General features: G+C 37.6%; 1 protein-coding gene across 11 annotated transcripts in view; it reads right to left on the minus strand.

The window, feature by feature from the left end:
* RABGAP1L (RAB GTPase activating protein 1 like) overlaps positions 1–24,739 on the minus strand; it is an 815,258-nt gene that overhangs the window by 673,867 nt on the left and 116,652 nt on the right. For all 11 annotated transcript variants that reach the window (XM_031012360.3, XM_055366257.2, XM_055366261.2 and 8 more), the window contains one exon: positions 10,224–10,365. In XM_031012360.3, coding sequence (XP_030868220.3) covers positions 10,224–10,365 — 142 coding nt within the window. The remainder of the gene's footprint in view (positions 1–10,223; positions 10,366–24,739) is intronic.

The following is a 24,739-nucleotide window of genomic DNA, read 5'->3' on the forward strand; positions in this document are numbered from 1 at the left end:
AACTTCACCTACACGGACACATATAGACGGAGAATAAAGAGATGGAAAAAGATATTCCATGCCAACTGAAACAAGAAAACAAACAAAAAAGAGCAGGAATAGCTATACTTATAGTGGAAAAATAGACTTCAAGACAGAAAACTCTGAGAGACAAAGAAAGTCACCATATAATGATACAGGGATCAATTCGGCAAAAAGATACAACAATTTTAAATATATCTGCCCTCAACACTGGAACATCAAGATATACAAAGCAAATATTATTAGAGCTAAAGAGAAAGATAAACCCCAACACAATAATACCTTCAAACCCCCACTGTGAGCACTGGACAGACCTTCTAGACAAAAAAATCAACAAAGAAACATCAAACTTAATCTGCATCATAGACCTAATGGACCTCATAGATATTTACAGAATATTTCATCCAATGGCTGCAGAATACATATTCTTTTCCTCAGAACACAGATGATTCTCAAGGACAGACCATATTTTAGGTCACAAAATAAGTTTTAAAACATTCCAAAAAAACTGAAATAATATCAAGCATCTTCTCGACCACAGTGGAATAAAACTAGAAATTGTTAAAAAGAGGAATTTTGGAAACTATACAAATACAGAGAAATTAAACAATACGCTCCTGAACGACCAGTGGGTCGATGAAGAAATTGAGAAGGAAATTGAAAAATTTCTTGAAATAAATGATTAAGGAAACACAACATACCGAAACCCAGCAAAAGCGTACAAAGAGGGAAGTTTATAGCTATAAATGTCTACATCAAACAAAGGAAAAACTTCAAATAAACCTTCTAATGATGCATCTTAAAAAATGAGAAAAGCAGAAGCAAACCAAACCCAAAATTAGTTGAAGGAAAGAGCTAATAAAGATCAGAGAACAAATAAATTGAAACTTTAAAAAATGAACAGTCAATGAAACAAACCACTGGTTTCTTGAAAAGTTCAACAAAATTGACAAACCTTTAGCCAGACTAAGAAAAAAAGCAAAAAGATACAGATAAATAAGACCAGAAAGGAAAACAGAGACATTATCACTGAGATGGCAGAAATTCAAAGGATCATCAGTGGTTACTATGCGCAACTGTATGCCAATGAATTGGAAAATCTAGAAGAACAGAACACATTCCTAGACACATACAACCTACCAAGATTGAACCATGAAGAAATCCAAGACCTGAATAGACTAATAACAAGTACTGAGATTGAAGCAATAATAAGTCTCCCACTAAAGAAAAGCCCAGGAACCGATGACTTCACTGTTGAATTCTATCAAACATTTAAAGAACTAATACCAATCCAAATCGAACTACTGCAAAACAGAGGACGAGGGAACTCTTCCAAATGTCCAGACTCATTCTACAAGGCCAGTATTACCCTGATACCAAAACCAGACAAACACACATCAAAAAAAAGAAAACTATAGGCCAATATCTCTGATAAATACTCACGCAAAAATCAACAACAAAATACCAGCAAACAGAATTCAACAATACATTAGAAAGATCATTCATCATGACCAATTCAGATTTTTCCCTGGGATGCAGGGATGGTTCAAATCTATCAATGTGATACATCATATCAACAGAATGAAGGAAAAAAACTATGATCATTTGAATTGATACGGAAAAAGCATTTGATAAAATTCAACATCCCTTCATGATTAAAAACCCTCAAAAAAGCTTGAGATAGAAGGAACATACCTCAACATAATAAAAGCCATATATGACAGACCAACAGCTAGTACCATACTGAATGGAGAAAAACTGAAAGCCTTTCCTCTAAGATCTGGAACACAACCAGGATGCCCACTATCACCACTGTTATTCAATATAGCACCAGAAGTCCTAGCTGGAGCACTGTTACCACTGTTAATCAACACAGTACTGCAAGTCCTAGCTAGAGCAATGAGACAGGACAAAGATATAAAGGGCATCCAAATTGGAAAGAAAGAAGTCAAATTATCCTTTTTTGCAGATGACATAATCTTATATTCGGAGAAACCTAAAGGCTCCACCACAAAACTATTAAAACTTATCAACAAATTCAATAAAGTTACAGGATACCAAATTACAATACAAAAATTGGTAGCATTTACATATGCCAATTGTCAACAACGTGGAAAAGAATTTTTAAAAATAATCCCATTTATGGTTGGGTGTGGTGGTGGCTCATACCTGTAATCCCAGCACTTTGGGAGGCCGAGGCAGGCAGATCACAAGGTCAGATCGAGACCATCCTGCCTAGCACGGTGAAACCTCGTCTCTACTAAAACTACAAAAAATTAGCCAGGCGTGGTGGTGGGCACCTGTAGTCCCAGCTACTCGGGAGGCTGAGGCAGTTCAAGAATCACAACTGACTTCAAACTATACTACAGAGCTATAGTAACCAAAACAGCATGGGACTGGCATAAAAACAGACACATAGACCAACGGAACTGAAGAGAGAACCCAGAGATAAATCCATATGTCTACAGTGAAATATTTTTTGACAAAGGTGCCAAAAACAGACATTGGAGAAAGAACAGTCTCTTCAATAAATGGTTCTGGGAAAACTGAATATCCATATCCAGAAGGATGAAACTAATCCCCTCTCACCATATACAAAAATCAAAACAAAACGGATTAAAGACTCAAGTATAAGACCTCAAACTATAAAACTACTATAAGAAACACTGGGGAAAATCTCCAGGACATTGGTCTAGGCAAAAATTTCATGGGTAATACCCTACAAACACAGGCACCCAAAGCAAACATGAACAAATGAGACTGTATCAAGTTAGAAAGCTTCTGCACAGCAAAGGATGCAATTAACAAAGTGAAGAGATAACTCACAGGACGGGAGAAAATATTTGTAAACTACCTATCTGACAAGGGATTAATAACCAGAAAATATAAGGAACAGCTCAAACAACTCTGTAGGAAAAAATCGAATAATCTGATTAACACATGGGCAAAAGATTTGAATAGACATTTCTCAAGAAAAAAAGACATACACATGGCAAACAGGCATATGAAAAGATGCTCAACATCTTTGATCATCAGGGAAATGCAAATCAAAACTACAATGAGATATCATCTCACCCCAGTTAAAATAGTTTACATCCAAAAGGCAGGCAATCACAAATGCTAGTGATGTAGAGATAAAAGAACCCTTGTACACTGTTGGTGGAAATGTAAATTAGTACAACCACTATATAGAACAGTTTGGAGGTTCCTCAAAAAACCAAAAATTAAGCTACCATATGATCCAGCAATCCCACTGCTGGGTACATTTCCAACAAGAAAGGAAATCAGTGTAGCAAAAAGATATGTGTACTCCTGTGTTTGTTGCAACACTGTTTACAATCACTAAGATTTGGAAGCAACCTAAGTGTCCATCAACAGATAAATGGATAAAGAAAATGTGATACTTATATGCAACGGAGGACTATTCAACCATAAAAAAGAATAAGATCCAGTCATCTGTCAGCTGGGCATGGTGGCTCATGCCTGTAATCCCAGCACTTTGCGAGGCCAAGGTGGGTGGATCACCTGAGGTCAGAAGTTTGAGACAAGCCTGGCCAACACGGCGAAACCCTGTCTCTACTAAAATACAAAAAATTAGCCAGGCATGGTGCTGGACACCCGTAATCCCAGCTACTCAGAAGGCTGAGGCAAGAGAATCACTTGAACCCAAGAGGCGGAGGTTGCAGTGAGCTGAGATCGCACCACTGCACTCCAGCCTGGGCAACAAGAGTGAAACTCCATCTCAAAAAAATAAAAATAAAGATCCAGTCATTTGCAACAACATGGATTGAACTGGAGATCATTATGTTAAGTGAAATAAGCCAGGCACAGAAAGACAAACATTCTATGTTCTCACTTATTTGTGGAATCTAAAAATCAAAACAATTGAAGTCATGGACACAGAGAGTAGAAGGATGATGATACGGTTAGGCTTTGCATCCCCCACCCAAATCTCATCTTGAATTGTAGTCCCCAGTTGTTGAGGGACAGACCTAGTAGAAGGTGACTGGATCATGGGGGCAGTTTCCCCCATACTATTCTCATGATAGTGAATGAATTCTCATGAGATCTGATGGTTTTATAAGGGGGCTCTTCCCTTTTCTCTCTCTCACTCTCTCTCCTGCCGCCTTGTGAAGAAAGTAACTGCTTCCCCTTCCACCATGATTGTAAATTTCCTGAGGCCTCCCCAGCCATGCAAAACTGTGAGTCAATTAAACCTCCTTTGTTTATAAATTACCCAATCTTGGGTAGTACCCTTACAGCAGTGTGAGAACAGACTAATACAGATGGTTACCAGGGGCTGGGAATAGTAGTGATGGGTTGCGGGGGAAGGCGGGGATGGTTAATAGGTACAAAAAAAATTGAAAGAATGAATAAGACCTAGTATTTGACAGCACACAGGATGACTATAGTCAATAATAACTTAATTGTACAATTTAAAATAACTTAAAAACTATAACTGGATTGTGTGTAACTCAAAGGATAAATGCTTGAGAGAATAAATACTCCATTCTCCATGATGTGCTTATTTCACACTGCATTCTTTACCAAAATACCTCATGTACCCCATAAATATATATACCTACTATGTGTCCACAAAAAAATAAAATTAAAAAAATTTAAAGAGACAAAGAAGGTGATTATACAATAAAAAGGTCAATTCAGCAAGAGACTATAACAATTGTAAATATATGCACTCAACATCAAAGTACCTATATATAAAGCAGACATTAATAGATCTGAAGAGATATTCTGCAATACAAAAAATAGTAAGAGATTTCAACAACCCACTTTCAGCAATGGACAGATCATCCAGACAGAATATCAATAAAGGAACATCAGACTTAAAGTACACTCTAGACTAAATAATATATAAGACATTCCATCTAACAACTGCACAATATACATTCTCCTCAACTGTGTATGAAACATTCTCTAGAACAGATCATATGTTAGGCCACAAAACAAGTCTTAATCAAATTTAAGAAGACTGAAATTGTATCAAGTATCTTTTTCAACCACAATAGTATAAAACAACAAATTAATAACAGAAAAAGCTTCGGAAAATTCACAAATACATGGAAATTAAACAATATGCTCCTGAACACCAAGGAGACATTTCAACTGATACAACAGAAATACAAAGAATCATAAAATACTGTTATAGACCCTTATATTCAAACAGTTAAACAACCTAGAAGACATGAATAATTCCTTGACACATACAACCTACCAAGATTGAATTATCAAGAAATAGAAAATCTGAACAAACCAATAATGAGTAATAACACTGGATCAGTAATAAACAGTCTCCCAGCAAAAAAAGGAAGCTCAGGACCTGATGGCTCCATCGCTGAATTCTAACAAAGACTGAAAGATGAATTAATACCAACTGTTCTCAAACTTTTCCAAAAAACTCAAGAAAACAGAGTAATTCCAATCTCATTTTATGAGGCCAGCATTACACTAATATCAAAGCCAGACACAGACAAGGATACTACAAAAAATGAAAACTACAGGCCAATATTTCTGAAGAACACAGATGCAAAAAACCTCAACAGAACACTAGAATACCAAACACAACAGCACATTAAAAAGATTATTCATCATGATCAAGTGGGATTCATCCAGGAGATGCAAGAATGAGTTAACATACGCAAATCTGTAAATGTAATGCATCACATGAACAGAATGAAGGATAAAAATCATATGATAATTTCAACTAATACAGAAGAAGCATTTGACACAATTCAACATCCTTTCACGTGAAAAACTCTCAACACATTAAGTATAGAAGGGATATACCTCAATAAAATAAGGCCATACATGTCAAACCCATAGCTAACATTATACTGAATGGGGAAAGGCTAAAAGCTTTTCCTCTAAGATTCAGAACAAGACAAGGATGCCTATTCTTCCCACTTCTATTCAAAATAGTAATGAGTCCTGGCCAAAGCAATTAGGCAAGAGAAAGAAATAAAAGGTATACAAATTGGAGAAGAAATCAAATTGTCCTGGTTTGCAGACGACATTATCTTATTTATAGCAAACCCTAAACACTCCATCGAAAAACTGTTAGAATTAATACATAAATTCGGTAAAGTTGCAGGATACAAAAATCAGTAGAATTCCTACAGAGTAACAGCAAACTATCTGAAAACTAATCTTTTAAACCCCATTTAAATCCCATTAACTACAAAAGATAAATACTTAGAAATAAATTTAACCCATGAGGTGAAAGATCTCTCCACTGAAAACTATAAGACATTGATGACAGAAATTTAAGAAGATACAAATAAATGGAGTGATATACTGTGTACATGGATTGGAAGAATTAATATGTTTAAATGTCTATACTACTCAAAGCAATCTACAGATCACAACACAATCCCTAACAAAATTCCAATGACATTCTTCACAGTAATAGAAAAAAAAATCCTAAGATTCATATAGAGCCACAAAGGACCCCAAATAGGTGAAGCAATCTTGAGCAAAAAGAACAAAGCTGGAAGCATTACACTATCTGACTTCAAAATCTAGTGCAATGCTAAAGTAACCAAAACAACATGAGATCAGCATAAAAATAGACATATAGACCAATGGGATAAAGAGAACAGAAATAATTCCATGTATTTAGAGCCAACTGACATTCAACAAAGGTGCCAAGAACATACAATGGGGAAAGCACAGTCTCTTCAAATAAACGGTTTTGGAAAAACTGGATATCCACAACATGCAGAAGAATGAAATTAGAGATTAGACTTTTATCTCACACCACCATACATAAAAATAAACTAAAAATGGATTAAAGACTTAAATTAAACTACTAGAAGAAAACAAAGGGGAGCAGCTCCATGACACTGGTTCGGGCAATGATTTTTTGGATAAAACCCCAAAAGCAAAAGGAACAAAAGCAAAAATAGATAAATGGGATTACATCAAACTAAAAAACATCTGCAAAACAAAGGAAACAATCAACAGTATGAAAGGGCAACCTACAGAATGAGATAAAATATTTTGCAAATCACACATCTCATAACAGATATGCATATATGTATATGTGTGTGTATATATATAGATATGTATACAGCCTGTATACATACACACATACATACGTAAATACACATATATATGTGAATTTTGCACAACTCAATAGCAAAAAGAAAAAAAATTTTAAATGGACAGGGGACCTAAATAGACATTTCTCAAAAGAAGACATGCAAATGACTAACAGGTATATGCAAAGGTACTCAACATCACTAATCATAAGGGAAATGGAAATCACAACTACAATGAGATATCATCTCACACCCATTAAAACAGCTATTATCAAAATGCAAAAGTAAGTGTTTCCAAGGATGTGGAGAAAAGGGAACCCTTGAACACTATTGGTGGAAATACAAATTGGTACAACCACTATGAAAAACACTATGGTGGTTCCTCAAAAAATTAAAAATAGAACTACCATATAATCTAGCAATCCTACTACTGCATATATATCCAAAGGAAATGAACCAGTATGTCAAAGGGACAGCTGCACTCCCATGTGTACTGCAGCATTATTCACAATAGCCAAAATATGGAACCAACCAGTGTCTATTGAAAGATGAATGGATAAACAAAATGTGGTTTATCTAAACAATCATTATTCAGTCATAAAATGGAATGAAATACTGACACCTGCTATATCATGTATCAATGTAGATGAAACAATATGCTTAGAAAACACTGTGCTAAGTGAAAGAAGCCAGACACAAAAAGTCACATTTTGTATGATTCCATTTATATGAATTATGCAAAATAGGTAAAGCCATAGAGATAGAAAGCAGATTAGTGGCTGCCAGGGGGAAGGGAAAGGGGAGAACAGGGAGTGACTGCTTAATAGGTATAATATTTCCTCTTGGATGACGAAAATGTTTAAGAACTAGATAGAGGTGATGGTTGCCCAAAATTGTGAATGTACTAAAATGCCACTGAGTTGTACATGTTTAAGTTTTCATGTTATTTTCAAGTTATGTGAATTTTACCTTAGTTTTAAAAGTGAGTTGTTCTCATGTTTTAGTCAACTGGCTAACTTGACCGAATAATGTCATAGTTACAAGTACAAATCTCAAAGTCAGATAGCCTGGACTCAGATCTCAGCTTTGTCACTTTGAGCTGAGTGAGCTTAGCAAGTAATGATGCTCTCTGTGTCTCAGTTTCTCATCCTTAAAACCAAGTTAATAAGAGTATTCATAGGATTGTAAGACTCAAATAAGTTAACATATTTGAAATACTTGGAATGTTCTTAGCATATAGTAAGCACTAAATAAATATTAGCTAAAAATAATTATTATGTTTATGGCAATCATAGAAAAAAATAGTTTCATACAGAAGCAAGACTGAGAATTCTAAGATGCTTTTTTCAAAGATAATAAAAATTAAGAAATTTACTATTAATAAACCATACCCTAGAAGCACATGATACAAGGTCTTAAAGTAAACATCTGTCATTTAGCTCTAGTTTGTATAAAAAGAGTATTGAGCACAGAGCCATATGATGTGCGCTTTTTGTGAGGTCAGTTATCGCTCAGCAGCAACCATGTAGTAAATAGAGCAGATACCCCACTATTTCCAAAAAAAGCAGTGGTAAGGGGTACAGCAACAAGAAAAACAAGAATTGAATGATGTCAAATGAGAAACAGGACATGACGTAACAATCATGAAAATTCTAAAGTCACAGGAGATCATTTGAAACTTCTCATTAGATACTTCAAGAAGATATTTATGCAGCCAACAGACACATGAAAAAAATGCTCATCATTGCTGGCCATCAGAGAAATGCAAATCAAAACCACAATGAGATACCATCTCACACCAGTTAGAATGGCGATCATTAAAAAGTCAGGAAACAACAGGTGCTGGAGAGGATGTGGAGAAATTGGAACACTTTTACACTGTTGGTGGCACTGTAAACTAGTTCAACCATTGTGGAAGACAGTGTGGCGATCCCTCAAGGATCTAGAACTAGAAATACCATTTGACCCAGCCATCCAATTACTGGGTATATACCCAAAGGATTATAAATCATGCTGCTATAAAGACACGTGCACACGTACGTTTATTGCAGCACTACTCACAATAGCAAAGACTTGGAACCAACCCAAATGTCCAACAATGATAGACTGGATTAAGAAAATGTGGCACATATACATCATGGAATACTATGCAGCCATAAAAAAGGATGAGTTCATGTCCTTTGTAGGGACATGGATGAAGCTGGAAACCATCATTCTCAGCAAACTATTGCAAGGGCAAAAAACCAAACACCGCATGTTCTCACTCATAGGTGAGAAGTGAACAATGAGAACACTTGGACACAGGAAGGGAACATCACACACTGTGGCCTGTTATGGGGTGGGAGGAGAGGGGAGGGATAGCATTAGGAGAAATACCTAATATAAATGACGAGTTAATGGGTGCAGCGCACCAACATGGCACATGTATACATATGTAACAAACCTGCACGTTGTGCACATGTACCCTAGAACTTAAAGTATTAAAAAATATATATATAATATATATATATAGGCAAAGAATAAAATAGAAAAAATAAAATAAAAAAAGGCTATAATTACAACTAAAAAATTTAAAAAATTAATTGAGGGCAGGTGCAGTGGCTCACGCCTGTAATCCCAGCACTTTGGTAGGCTGAGGCGGGCAGATTACTTGAGGTCAGGAGTTTGAGACAAGCCTGGCCAACATGGCGAAACCCCATCTCTACTAAAAATACAAAAAAAAGTAGCCAAGCATGGTGACGCACACCTCTATCTGGCTACTCAGGAGGCTGACACAGGAGAATTGTTTGAACCCGGGAGGCAGAGGTTGCAGTGAGCCGAGATTTTCCACTGCACTCCAACCTGGGTGACAGGAGAGACTCTATCTCAAAAAAATAAAAAATAAAAATAATTGAAATAAAATAGAAAACAACAACAGCCAAGTGATGCTGTCAAATTTAAATAGTTGCAAAAGTGGCACTGGGGACTATGCAACTTAGGAACCAAATGAACCAAATTCTTTTCTGCATCTTGTAGAATTTGGCCTAAGGGTAACAGAGGTTAGGAATAACCACCACTTCTCCCCACAACACACACACCTCCTCTGAAGATTGTAAGTAAAGCAGCTATACAGACAGAATAAACTGAGTAAGTCCAACTTCTTACCCTCTTCTGCTTCATCATCCTGGGGTGACATTGGACCCCCTCCACTAGTAGGAGTGACTGGTTCCTCCTTGTCAGACTCTCGCTGTAGACTCACCACCTCATATATTGCATCTCCAGCATTGGTATGGCCTTTTCCCTCAGACTGAGAAAAATATAACAGTATATTTAAGTATTAGAAATCTGAAGGAAACATTGAAAGATAGTATTTAAATAATGCATTCAAAAGAGCTGCAATGAAGAATGGCGTGTTGTGTTTGATCTACAGCATGTCTGAGGTTCTGAAAACTTTTAAGGTGCACTGTCCTTCACAGGATATTCTAAATTTATGTTCCTCTAGTATTATTTTTAACTAATATGATGAAACCTACTAATTATTTTTGGAGAACTCAATTTCTTTTCATCAGAAAAACCTGAGACACCAGAGGTTCTAGGACAGACAGATAAGCAAGTGATGCTAGACTCTTAACTGACTACCTTACATGAACCTAAAGTATATAGCTCAAAGAATTTTTACAACCGTATACAGTTGGGGAACCACATGCATACCAATATGCCTTCCTATATTATACCCATCCCTGATAGGTAGCCACAGATATAGTTATTATATTTTTTGTTAAAGATATATTTGTTATATGTATAAAAATATATATGTGGGTTACATATATAAATATATATGGATTTAATTTGCTAATCAAATTATAAGTTATATATATTAGCAAATCAAATCATTTTATACATATACATAAAACAATTTCAAATAAATATATATTCAAATATATTTCAAATCAAATATATATAAACCAAATTACAAATTTTATACACATACACATACAAAATACATCACAACCAATAGGATTTAGTTGGGGAATGCCAAGCTGGTTCAACATTGGAAAAATCAATCGGCATAATCCACTATACTAATAGACTAAAGAAGAAAGACCTTATGTTCATATCAATTAATGTCATAATCAAAATAAAGGGCAATTGAGAAAATTCAGCATTCATTCATGTTAAAAATGCTCAGTAAACAAGTAATACAAGCACGCTTCCTCAACCTGATAAAGAGTATCTAAGAAAAATCTACAAGTAACACTATGTTTAAAGGTAAAAGGCTGAATAATTTCCCCCTGAGATGGAGAAAGAAGGAAGAAAGTCCACTGTCACCACTCTCATTCAACATCCCATGGAAGCCCTGTCCAGTGCATTACGGCAAGAAAAAGTATACAGATTGGAAATAAAACTGTTCTTATTTACAAACAATATAACTGTCTTTCTCAGAAGTTGACAAACGTTTTGAATAAACAACTCAACTCTGATGTTGTAGTACAAAATTGTACAATAGCGGTAAAATATTTCATCTGCACTTAGTTTCCTATACAAGCAGAATCTGAACTACTTTGATCTCATATAGAATCTAAATATTGCACCTAAAAACTGAGTTTCAAATAAGTATATTTTTATTAAAATACACTACTTGTTCCCAATATTCACATATTTTAGATAACTAAAAAATCAATCTGTATTTGTAAAGAAAATTGCCTGGTTCATATTAGCATTCATTATAGCTTAGCAACATGTAAACAGGAGCTCAATAAATGTGGGTTGGCTAAGTCACATTACAAAGATTCATCACATTTATGCAAATAAATTCTAAAAGCTTTTTCAATATGGCATGCCATCATCAAATATTAAATACAAAGTACAATATGCTGCTATCTCTATAAATTCTCTAAAGTTACAAGTCTCAACAGTGGCCATAAATGAGGAAACCAGACCTGAGGCTTTTTATATTTTAAACACTAATGCCTAATCCTTAGGGCAGGATTTAGGAATCTGGATTTTTTTTTTTTAAGGTTCACAAGTTAATCTGATGCAAAGCTGAACTGAGAACCATTGCCTACAAGACCTGTTATTTTCAACAAGAATGTCTATATAAAACATGTAACAGAATCAAATATTCTCACTAAGCTACAGATACATTAAATCACATGAAAAAAAATACATTTCCAAGCAGCTTCTATTTACCTCTGCAGAGGTGACAGTAAAGAACGCCAATGCTAATCAGAAGCACTAAGTTAAAAAAAAAAGAAAATGCCCCCGACAGATATTTTCTCACAACTTTATAAGTACTCCACAACCTTGTTAATTTTCATCTTTCTGCAGTTAGAATAGTTATTCTTATTATTTGGTTACTTTTGGTTATTTACTGACTGATCATACTTTGATTTAAGTAGGTTTAAACCAACATGCATCTTCAAATAGGAATTTTCCTTTTATGCTTTTTGACTTTAATAGTTGATTAAAAGTTTTGTCTCCAACTTAAAGGAATGTCAAGGCACTCAAAAGCAAAGAAGATATTTGGAGGAGAGGGCAAGAAAACATTTGATATTTTAATATCAAACCTACACTTAGCACAGATCAAAAAAGTAGCTTACTTCCCTGTATCGAAAGTCAAGTCATAGAAACTTCTGAGAACAGCTAACTCCTGTCCTGACCTGAAGCCTATCCTTTTCTTATGGGCAAGCCTCTTCCCTCCAAACTATCTCTTGTCTGAAAATAAAAAACAGGAAGTTGGCATATGGAAAACAGATTTATCAAGAGAAAAGTTTCTGCTCCTCCTTAACTCTTCACCTGAAATACCATTTCATGTCTTTTTACCATTATGGCTCCTCTCAATTCATTCTAACTTTCCTTCCTCTCTTGTTTCTTGAGACCTCTCTCTTTTCTGAATCCAAATTCTGTCCCAAGCCAGACACAAAAAGCAAGTAAAGTATTTAGAAAAATGCTCAGCACACAGTAATAACAAGTGTTATTTCTTGTTATCATTTTGTGCTGTTGATGTAACACTATGAAGCATGAGAGAGTCTAACCTATAGTACAATATGCAAGTAATGTTCAGGAATAATGAAGCAGCAAAAGTGGCTTCTGTGTCCTAGTCTAGCACTACTCTGGAAATCCTGCAAAAATAATTACTATGGTAATAACAATAAGGATAGCAAGAATTCAATCCTAACAACAATCCAAGCTTGTCCGTATCTTAGAACTTTTACATTAGCTGTTCCTTTGAAAAGTCTTTCCCTGGATCTTTATATTGACAGTGGCAGGAGGCAGACAAATCCTAGGCAGATAGGGGCAGGTCCCCAGTGAAACCCCACCTTCAAGCCAAAAGGCAGTTTAAAGCCTGAAAGACAAGTTACAAGTCAAATCCACAAACCAGACTGAGAATCTGTCTTCCCATTTGGCACACTTTCCTCTGATTGATCCCCAGCCTTCGCCTATTTTACATATACCTCCCCTTCCCTAATTAACTTTTTACACTGTCATGCCCAACTTTGAGTGCTGCCTTTGTTTTAATCTTTTTGCATACTCACAAACCAATCAGCATACACTCCCCAATCTGAGCCCATAAAAGCCCTGGACCCAGCCACAATGGGAGAGAGGCCACCTGACTTTGGGTAGGGGACCACCCTCGTGTCCCCTCTCTGCTGAGATCTGTTTCATTGCTCAATTAAATTCTCCACCTTCCTCACTCTTCAATTCTCAGCGTGATCCTATTCTTCTTGGTCATGGGACAAGAACTCAGGACCCACTGAAACTGGGTACACAGAAGGCTGTAACATTGTGGAACTCTGCCCTCTGCTGGCAGAGGGCAGCTGCCCCACACAACGGAAAGCAGCAATGGGGCTGAGCCAGGCCTGCAGCCACAGGCCAAACTGGGGCAAGGGGCTGAAAGAGTGGTTAACACACCGCCATCCATTCCAGATGGCAGTGTGTTAACAGCTCTTTCAGCCCCTTGAGCTAATTAGCATGCTGTAACACCCCCTCAGGGGCTTCAGAGTCACAGCACCCCTGCCTGGGTGCTGTGTCCTCTATCTGGACATCAGAGACCATCACAAGAGTGGGCTTGAGACATGCCTAGTCCAGCAACAAGCACTGCACAAAGCCTGCTTCTGTGTCAGCACTTGGAACAACTGGCCAGACCCCATACTTGCTCGCTCACACCCCACCTCCAACCAGAGGTTGAATACACAGTCGCAGTGGCCGTGGGATCCATGACAAACTGCAGACCGGGCATGAACTGGCAGGCCAAGTGTGGGGCATCTCCTGTGATGAACCCAGGCCCAGCAAGGCCCGGACAGGGGCGTTACCAACCAGAGGTCTCCGACTGGCAAAGTGACCAAGAAAAATCCTGTGTCACTATGGTGAGTTCCTTCTTGTCATTCAGTTCTCAGACATTGATTCATTCATTCATTCATTCATTTGAGATAGAGTCTCGCTCTGTCACCCAGGCTGGAGTGCAGTGGCGCTATCTTGGCTCACTGAAACCTCTTCCTCCCAGGTTCAAGCAATTCTCTGCCTCAGCCTCCCAAGTAGCTGTGATTACAGGCACCCACCACCATGCCTAGCTAATTTTTGTATTTTTAGTAGAGATGGGGTTTCACCCACCTTGGCCTCCCAAAGTGCTAGGAATACAGGCATAAGCCACCAGGCCTGGCTTCAAGTATTTTAAAACTTGAACATTTAACAGCCTTCCCAAAATCAAACTTCAGTTTCAAAACCGTGTTCCCTGGCACCTCACTTTTTTTTTTTTTTTTTTTTGAGATGGAGTTTCACTCTTGTTATCCAGGGTGGAGTGCAGTGGCACAATCTCGGCTCACTGCAACCTCCGCCCCACCACCGAGTTCAAGGGATTCTCCTGCCTCAGCCTCCCAAGTAGCTGGGATTACAGGCATGCGCCACCACAACCTGCTAATTTTGTATTTTTAGTAGAGATGGAGTTTCTCCACGTTGGCCAGGCTGGTCTCAAACTCCCGACCTCAGGTGATTCACCAGCCTCGGCCTCCCAAAGTGCTGGGATTACAGGCATGAGCCACCACTCCCAGCCAGCACCTGGCTTTTCGAATACTTCAGGGGACCCTGAAGTGTCCAGAAAAAGAGAGGTAAACAGGATTATTTGACATGTTTAGGTACATGGGATTGCCAAAATGATGTTCTGTCTTCTTTAGGTTATATTTTTGTGAATAATGATAATATATGTTCAAAAATCATATGGGATTTCTAAAATTCTAATGTCTAAGTATATGCTGTCAACCATAATCAATGTTAAGTTATCATAAACCACAGAAATAACCACACTTATTTGTCAATTGTGTTTCTAACTGTAACTACCCTGGGTATTTTGCTACTCACAGACAATTGTTGTCTTATTTTAATCCTTTTCAAAAGATGGTTTATAATAAGCTACAGAACTTTAACAGTCGCTCTCAAACACAGACTTCTGATAACTTTGGAGACTGTAACATTTTAATAAAGGAAAATGTACAGGACTCATGAAGAGCTGAAATATTCATGAATATCAAGCAAAACAAGAGTTAACTAAATGCACTGAACTCAGAAAGCCAAAGCAACCTTTTTGACTTTTACTTGGAATACTGCTGATCCTTGCTTTGTTTTTCAGAGTCAAGGAAACTTATTTTGAACTATTTATGGCCTTTAATAATTGAGTAAGGTATATTCCTATGATCAAGATTTGGAGCATGTTTGTTTCTCTCTGCCTAGTTCCGCCAGAATTTGAAAACTATCTGTGAGCCTTCTTACGGCAATATAGCTGTTTGCATCAGTGCAGTAAGAATTCATTTTTCTTTTGCAACAGAGCACAATTGGAGAAAGTGGTTATTTTACCGAGGCTGAGTCAATCTCAAATTGCAGAGCCCATAAAAGCCCAGTGAGAAACTGGCCACCTACCCTTGTCTACACAGTCCCTGTACAGTTCCTGACCTGTGGTCAGTAAAGAATGTCACTTGCTAACAGGTCCAGGAGCTCCCAAGTTTATCTTGGGACCCTAAGAGGAGAGAATCACCCAACTCACAGGTGTTTGAGGATACAAACCCATGATTAGGCTCGGACTTAAAAGGTCTTATCTGAGATTCCTTATGGAACAAACTTCCATCAAAACCAATCCAAAAGGCCTATGTAGAAATAATTATTCTTGCTGCACTTTATGCAAATAATCAGGCCAAGTATAAAACTAAAGTCTATTTTGCAAACCACTCAGTCCTATGACGATTTGTTTTTTAACATGAGGACTAGACAGAGAGAAATCACGTTTCAAAACTTATATTTGCCATTAAATTCTAAACTCATTAGTTGTTTTTAAGTTTTCACCTACATTTTAGACTAACTCTGCTTGTTCCTGTGAACTAACCAGCAATTTCCAGCTGCAGCTCAGAAAGAACAAAAGGGATGGGTAATGTACAAGTCTGGATCAATATTCTAGTTCTGAGCAATTATCCTGCAAATCCTGCCAGATGATGGGAATAAACAGGATGCTCATCACTCAGAGGTTTCCTTTCGGGAAAGTAAGACCAAGGGAGGTAAACAAAGCCAGGCACCATGTACCCAAATCTTAGCACCAGTTATCTGGGTGTGTCACAAGACATCCTTTCCTCTCCCTTGTTGGAGGAGGACTCAGTTCCACAGTTTCACCTTAGCATTTGGCTTATGATAAGGAGTCCATTCAACCCCCATAAGACACATTTCTGCCCCAGACTCAATCCCAAATTTTGGGTCAAAGCCATAGGAAAGAAAATTGGATCTGAAGGATCCAAAGGCAGACAATAAGGGAAGTTAAAAGGCACAGGCGCAGGTGAGTGTGGCTGATTCCTTCCTATTAAGCCAAGCCCAAGCTTCCTATTTGGATAAAGGCCACATCAGTATCCATGGCATAAATCAGGTCTAGGGAACTCCAAGGCTACTGACAGTAGGTGAGAAAGAGACATAGGTGAGAGCAGATAATTCCAATTCTCAGGTCCCCCTGCTTCATGAGTGCAAGCAGCTTTGGTACTCATGGTGGCACCTGCCAAGGTCACCAGAACTCGGGGATGCAAGGACAGAAGACGGAAAGAGGACACTCTTCCCTCTCTCCCTCAGGTACCCTGGGTATCTGCTAGGAAGAGAAGGGAACCAGGGACGTCTGCTCCCCTCTTTCTAGATGGGTAGCCATTTATCTTCAGTCTGTTCCCCTTTAAAATACACCCTGGACCCCTAGGAGTCCTTTAAAAGGCACCCTCTTTTTTCCTTTTTTCTCCTCTGTCCTCTCTTCACTGATAGGTAATTGTGTCTCTGTACTATGGGACACGTCCCTCGGATGCATCCTCCAAACTGGAAAGAGTTAATTTCCCAGCCCTTACACTGGTTGGCTTAGGATTGGCCTCAGGGAAAGGGAACCCAAAAACCCAACATGCCAGCAAAAGGGTGAAGTGTTTTTGCCAGTCAGGCTTTTGCCCTCCAGCCTTGGGATTTTTGAGCTGCCCTTACCTGTGCCCCTGTTTCATTTTGATATATGTCTTCTAATAACCCGGTTTGTCTATTCTTGCCTTCAGGCCCTCAAACTCCAAACAATCATGCAACCAGAGCCTCTGACGATGGCCCCTTCTGCTGGAAACCCTTAGATAGGTCTCTGAGGGAGCTCTGCCATTTCCCCCAAAACAGCGCCCCCTATCAGCAGGAAGCAGTTAAGATCGGTCTTAGTCCTTATCCTTAATCTAACAGCAGTTAGATATACTTCTTTAGAGAGGGGAATGAGACAGCCAGGTGCGAGGGCCGCCCCAGAAAAACTCCAACCATAATGCTCATTGGAGTGGAACTCGAGAAGTTCGCCCTGTTTGCAGCGGGAGGAACCTGGCCCTTCCTCTTCCTATGTGGAACCTGGAATTTGAAGAGCCGGCAGGAGGCGCTCTAGCACTCTGGCCTAGCGAGAGTCCCTGCTTCCCCCTTTTCTTCCTTTTCACCCAATAAAATCCTGCTTTACTCACCCTTCAAACCATCTGCAAGCCTAAATTTCTGTGGCGTGGGACAGACAAGGACCCCGTCTTTAGCTGAACTAAAGAAAACCTGCAACACTATGTCATGTAAAACTTAAATAAATTTCTATGTTTTTCTCTTGTTATTCTGTCTTTTGTTATAGGGAGTCTTAGCCATAAACCTAAGACACTAAGAAATGTTTTCTCCCTTACAACTCACTTCAATACAATATAGTACATACTCAGAAATAAGTAGTAGCACCTAAATGTGCCTGGTGTCTTATCATTGTTTTGCCTAAACATCACCAGCAGAATATAGAATTATTCCATAATTCAAAAAATTATGCAAGGTAAAACAAAGCAAACCAAAACAAAACAAATACTTAAAAAGGTATTTGTTTTTTATTTGTATTATAATCAGTTCCCTATCAAAGAATCCTGTCACTAAACACCTTATGGATAAAGATGCATGACATTTATTTCCAGTAACAGGAGAAGAAATAATAGCCCATTAAATCATTTCTTAAGCAATTTATCAGAGTAGCAACAGCTGGTATCAACATAAAGTTATGAGTATTTCCAATATGAATTCTATATTGGGGTCCTTAAAAACTCATTAAAAAAACTTTGAATTGACATGTTTTAAGCACATAAAATTGAAAGCAAGGGAACTTTCCGAAATTCTCATTTTTCTTTCAGCTGTCTTCAAAGACCTTCAATAAATTACAAAAAAAGAAAATACCAAGTGATGCATAATTTCTGAATTACACCAAATCTGCCGAAGAAATTAACTTCTAAAATATCTGTTACGCAATTCCTATAAATGCTGGTGACAAGCAGTTTTTACACTTGAGTCCATATTTTAATGGAATGCTCATTCAGTAGTATCACTAGCAGAAGAGTTTGGCTTCCAAACTCAGGAAAAGTACAAGAAGAGAGTAAATTACATAAAATAAAGTAAAATCTATCCTAATACTTTGGATTTGTACCCAGCATCTCTTTTGTCTCCAGATGCACAGAGGGCTGGGGGTTAAATCAATTAATGCTAAATCAACTGCAATCTGACTTCTGTCCCACTATTCCTCAGAAATTGTCCAAGTCTTAAGAGTTTAAGAACACTGTCTCTTATTTACCAATTAAATCCCTAAATAAGCTCCCTGCAGTAACTGATACTTCAGGCATTCTCTCCTGCTGGAAACTATTTCCTCTCTTGCCTTTCCTGACATCATGTTCTTATGATTTTACCCCCAGATCTGTGTTATCCTTCTATATTTATTTGGCTCAATCCTCCTCCTCTCCAATTTTTTAAACATCTGTGTTTCCCAAGGCTTAGCCTTCACTCCTCATTCAATACTTAGGCTCTGGGTGATTTCATCTACTGCTCTTCATCATTCTCAACACTGACCACTTTTTAAATCTTTATTTCCCAAGCTTAGGTTACAAATATCCAACTGCTTGCTAAACATCTCTACCTGGGAGTCACACAGGAACAATAAATTCAACATTATCAGGCCACTTCTGGTAGCTCACACCTATAGTCCCAGGACTTTGAGAGGCCAAGGTGGGAGGATCACTTAAGCTCAGGAGTTTGAGACTAGACTGGACAACATAGTGAGACCCCACTGCTACCAAAAAAAAAAAAAAAAGAGGCTGGCTGCAGTGGCTCATGCCTGTGATCCCAGCACTTTGGGAGGCCGAGGCAGGTGGATCACAATGTCAGGAGTTTGAGACCAGCCTGGCCAACATAGTGCAACCCCGTCTCTACTAAAAATACAAAAAAAATTAGCCAGGCGTGGTGGTGGCCACCTGTAGTCCCAGCTGCTGGGAGGCTGAGGCAAGAGAATCGCTTGAACCCGTGAGGTGGAGGTTGCGATGAGCTGAGATGGCGCCACTGCACTCTGACCTGGGTGACAGAATGAGACTCCATTTCAAAAAAAAGAAAGAAAGAAAAACTAGCCAGGTGTGGTGGCACACACCTGTAGTCCCAGCAACTTGGGAAGCTAGGCAGGACTGCTTGAGACCAGGAGTTCAAGGCTGCAGTTAGCTATGACTGCGCCACACCACTCCAGCATGTACAACAGTGAGACTTTGTCCCAAAAAAAAAAAAAAAAAGTCCGGGCGCAGTGGCTCATGCCTGCAATCCCAGCATTTTGGGAGGCCAAGGTGGGCGGATCATGAGGTCAGGAGATCGAGCCCATCTTGGCTAACACGGTGAAACCCCATCTCTACTAAAAATACAAAAATTAGCCGGGCATGGTGGCACGTGCCTGTAGTCCCAGCTACCCAGGAGGCTGAGGCAGGAGAATCACTTGAACCCGGGAAACAGAGGTTGCAGTGAGCCAAGATCACACTACTGCACTGCAGCCTGGGCTACAGAGGGAGACTCTGTCTCAAGAAAAAAAAAAAATTCAATGTATCAAAAACTTCACTACCTTTCATCACCTCAAAACTTTTCTTTCAGGAACTCTATCTCAATCAAGAGCATCAACAACCACCCAGTCACCTGAAAATAATCACACCTTTCTTCCTTTCCCTCAACCTCACATGAGATCAGACACCAAATCTTGTTTATCTTTACTTCCCTAACATCTCTCAAATTTGTCTTTTCCACCATCCTCACTGCCACTGCCTTTCTTGAGGCTATCATCATTTCTTATCTTGGCCACAATAGCCTTCTTACTTTTTATTTACCAGTCTCGATATCCTTTTCACTGTAGTAACAGTGACCTTTCTCAATTAAAAATCTAGAGTCATTCAGAAGTTAAAACCCTTCAATGGTTCCTCCGTACCTGAGGATAGTCTCTAAATTCCTGACATGGTAATGACCTATCTATCTCTTCAGAGTAATTGCCCACCCAAGTCCACTGATGCTCCATCAATATCTGATTTCCCACAAATCCTGAATATACAATGTTGGATCAGAGATTTATGAAGTTAACCAACTATTGTCTCTGACTGAAATCCCCTTCTTTGCTTTGTCACACTTCAAACACCTGACCTATCCACCAGAATTAGTTCTTCAATTCATTGATTCATTCATTCATTTATGTTAGGCTGAATACACAAAGGACTCTGCCCAAAAGGAATACAGACTAGATAGAAGACAAACAGGTAGTCAATTAATAATACTAACAACAATAATAACTAATATTTGTTGTTTATCAGGTAGGAAGCATTGTTCTAAGGGTCTTAAATGAATTAGTATTTATTCACTATGACAATCTTTTGGGGTGGCATAATTATAATCCCCATTTCAGAGACTACTAATATCTTGCCTAAGGTTATACAGCTGTGAAACATACACCAGAGTAAACTGGATACAAACCTAAGATGTCTAACTGAACTCCAATAAGGGTGATAAGGGTGATTAGTGAGTGCTGCTTCTGAACTATGTATATACTTCTATTGTTCCATTATCATCTAGTATTGTAACATTTTTACCAGTATATTGTTTACTGTTTTAGAACAGAGAATAGATAATACTCATTCAAATATCCCCAACATAGCATAATGCCTTTCACATAATGCATAATGCCTACCACACTGTAGGCACTCAATAAGTGTTTAATAAACTAAACTAAACATTGAAAATCATTTCTAAAATGACTACCGGCATCTCAGTGAAATTGTAAGTGATACAGGATTTTGGCCTTTCCTGCTCAATATAGTGACACTTCAAGTAGAAATGCCCTCTTCATTTCTTTACCTTGACCCCTAATAAAACCTAGACTAAAGGAAAGAATCTTATTAAAGTCACTACCAATAAGGACAATACAACTAGTAAAAGTTATTATGACCTATTTCCTGGGGATGTTGACATTTTAACAACCAGCAAAGCTTTAAGCCAGTGGAGTTAGCATGTAACAAGAAAATACCAAATGTTCATTCATTTAGAAAGGCTTTTAGAGCAGAAATCTTTTTGGCAAACAGTTTTCAAATAACCCCATATGAGCAGAGTGCTCTTCATAGATCAGGATCATAAATCACTGAATTTTACCAGCCAAGAGCCTATTTTGTTAAAGGAGTAAGGGCAAGTACACTGTCAATGTTTCCAATGTTACAAGTCCTTAGATTTTCTTTACAAACTCTTCATATAACTAATTTAAATAGTGATACCAGCATCAAGATGGTGCAAGTAAGGAAAAACCAAGTTGAAGAAGAATATAACCAAAAAAAACTACTGTTCATGAAAAAAAGTTTTCAGGAAAAAAAAATCCTAATTTTAGTGTTAGATTATCATAATTTTCCATTTCCCATAAACATTTTATGTGTAAGTTTTAAGGTCAAACTGCTTAGATTCAATTCCTGGTCCACCACCTAATAACCTACCTGTGCCTAAGTACAAATCCAGAGAATGGAGGTAATAATGGCACTTATACCTCAATAGAGATTACTGAAGATTACACAAATTAATCCACGTAAAGTGCTTAGAAGAGGGTATGGTATGTAGTAAACTAAAAAATAATTAGTAGTGGCTATTACTACTGTTGCTTACAGTAATAGTCATAGAAATTGTTGATCTACTGAGTAAAGATCACAGGAAAATCTTATTATAGAACTTGACATAATGGACTTTTATAGGATACTCCACTCAACAACTGCAGAGCACACATCCCTTACAAGTACTTTTGAAAAATTCACAGTAGACCATATGCTGAGTCATAAAATAAGTCTGAACAGTTTAAAAGAATTCAAATCATATAGAGTATACTCTGTGACCAAAATGAAACTAAATCAGAAGTCAATAGCAAAAAAAAAAAAAAAGGAAAATCTAAAAATATTGGAAAATCAAACAATATGCTTCTGAATGACCCATAGGACACAAAAGAAATAACAAGGGAAATTAGAAAATATTTCAAATATAATTAAAATGAACACACAATATATTAAGGTTCATGGAATGCAGCTAAAGCAGTGGTTAGAGGGAATGTTTAAACCTTAGAAATACAAAAGTATTAGGAAAAAAGCAGTAAAAAAAAAAAAAAAAAAAAAAAGATTAGGTAGGTGCAATGGCCCACACCTGTAATCCTAGCACTTTGGGAGGCCAAGGCAGGAGAACTGCTTGAGCAATTTGAGACCAGCCTGAGCAACACAGCAACACCCCATCCATACAAAAATAAAAAGCCAAGCATGATGGCATGTACCTGTAGTCCTAGCTACTCAGGAGGCAGAGATGGGAGACTCGCTTGAGCCCAGGAGTTCAACACTACAGTGAACTATGGTCGTGCCACTGCACTCCAGCCTGGGTGACAGAGCAAGACCCTGTCAATAATAATAATAACAATAATAATAATAATAATAATAATAATAATAAATGATCTAATCTTCACATGAAGCCAGAAAAAGAAACACAAGTGAAACCCAAAGCAGGAAAAATAATGAAACAACAAAGGGAATAAACCGAAGAGAAAACAGAAAAAAAAATAAGAAAATCAAACCACCCCAAATCTGGCTCTTTGGAGGGAAAATGTCAATAAGTTACAGACTTCTACCTAGACTGATTAAAACAAAGGGAGAAAAAAAATAAATTAACCAATGTCAGGAATAAAGGAAGATCCTACAAACCCTATAGATGTTTAAAAAAATAGGTCAATATTTTGTGCAATAGACCAAATAAAATTGAAACATTCCTTGAAAGACAAATCACCAACATTTCAAGAAATTTAAAAAATAATAAATGGAATAAATCTAATATTTACTAAAGAAATTAAATTCATGATTTAAAAGGCTTCCCACAAAGTAAACTATAGGCCCAGATGGTTTCACTGGTGAACTCTATCCAACAATTAAGGAAGAAATAATACAAATCTTATAAAAATTCTCCCAGCAAATATAGGAAGAAACAATTTCCAACTCATTTTTTGAGGTACCATACTACATGAACACTAAAATCCAACAAAGACATTATAAGAAAACTATAAACCAATGTCTCATAAAAATAGACATAAAAATTATTTTTAAAATATATTACTGGGTCAATAAAGTGATATATAAAAAGAATACCATCATTACCAAGGGTGACTTATCCTAAGGAATGCAAGGTTGGCTTAATGTTTAAAAAAAAATCAATGTAATTCAATATATTGATTAGAAAAAAGGTGGAAAAACCACAAAGATGCAGAAAAATATTTGATAGAGTTTCAACACTGTTCACAGGGGGAAGAAAAAACTAAGCAAGAGAAGAAAAAGAATGTATAGGCATTCAGATAGAAAACTACCTTTATTGGCAGACAACATGATCATATATAGAGAAAGCATTAAGAATCTAAAAGAGCTGGGCACAGTGGCTCATGCCTGTAATCCCAGCATTTTAAAAGGCTGCAGTGGGAGGCTTGCTTGAGTCCAAGAGTTCAAGACCAGCCTGGGCAACATAGCAAGACCCATCTCTACAAAAAAGTAAAACTTAGCCAGGTGTGGTGGCACATGCCTGTAGTCCCAGCTACTCGGGAGGCTGATGCAGGAGAATCGCTTGAAACCAGGAGGCAGAGGCTGCAGTGAGCCGAGATCTCGCCATTGCACTTCAGCCTGGGCAACAGGAGCGAAACTCAGTCTCAAAAAAAAAAAAAAACCAAGAAAAAGAAAACAAGTTAATTTAGCAAAGTTGCAGGAAATACGGTTAATATACAAAAATCAAGTCTTTAGGTATTCTAAAAATAAACAATAAAAAATTAAAATTTAAAGAATACAATTTATAGTAATATCAAAAACATGTGT

Source organism: Gorilla gorilla, chromosome 1 (genome assembly GCF_029281585.2).
Source record: "Gorilla gorilla gorilla isolate KB3781 chromosome 1, NHGRI_mGorGor1-v2.1_pri, whole genome shotgun sequence".
Classification (NCBI taxonomy): Eukaryota; Metazoa; Chordata; class Mammalia; order Primates; family Hominidae; genus Gorilla; species Gorilla gorilla.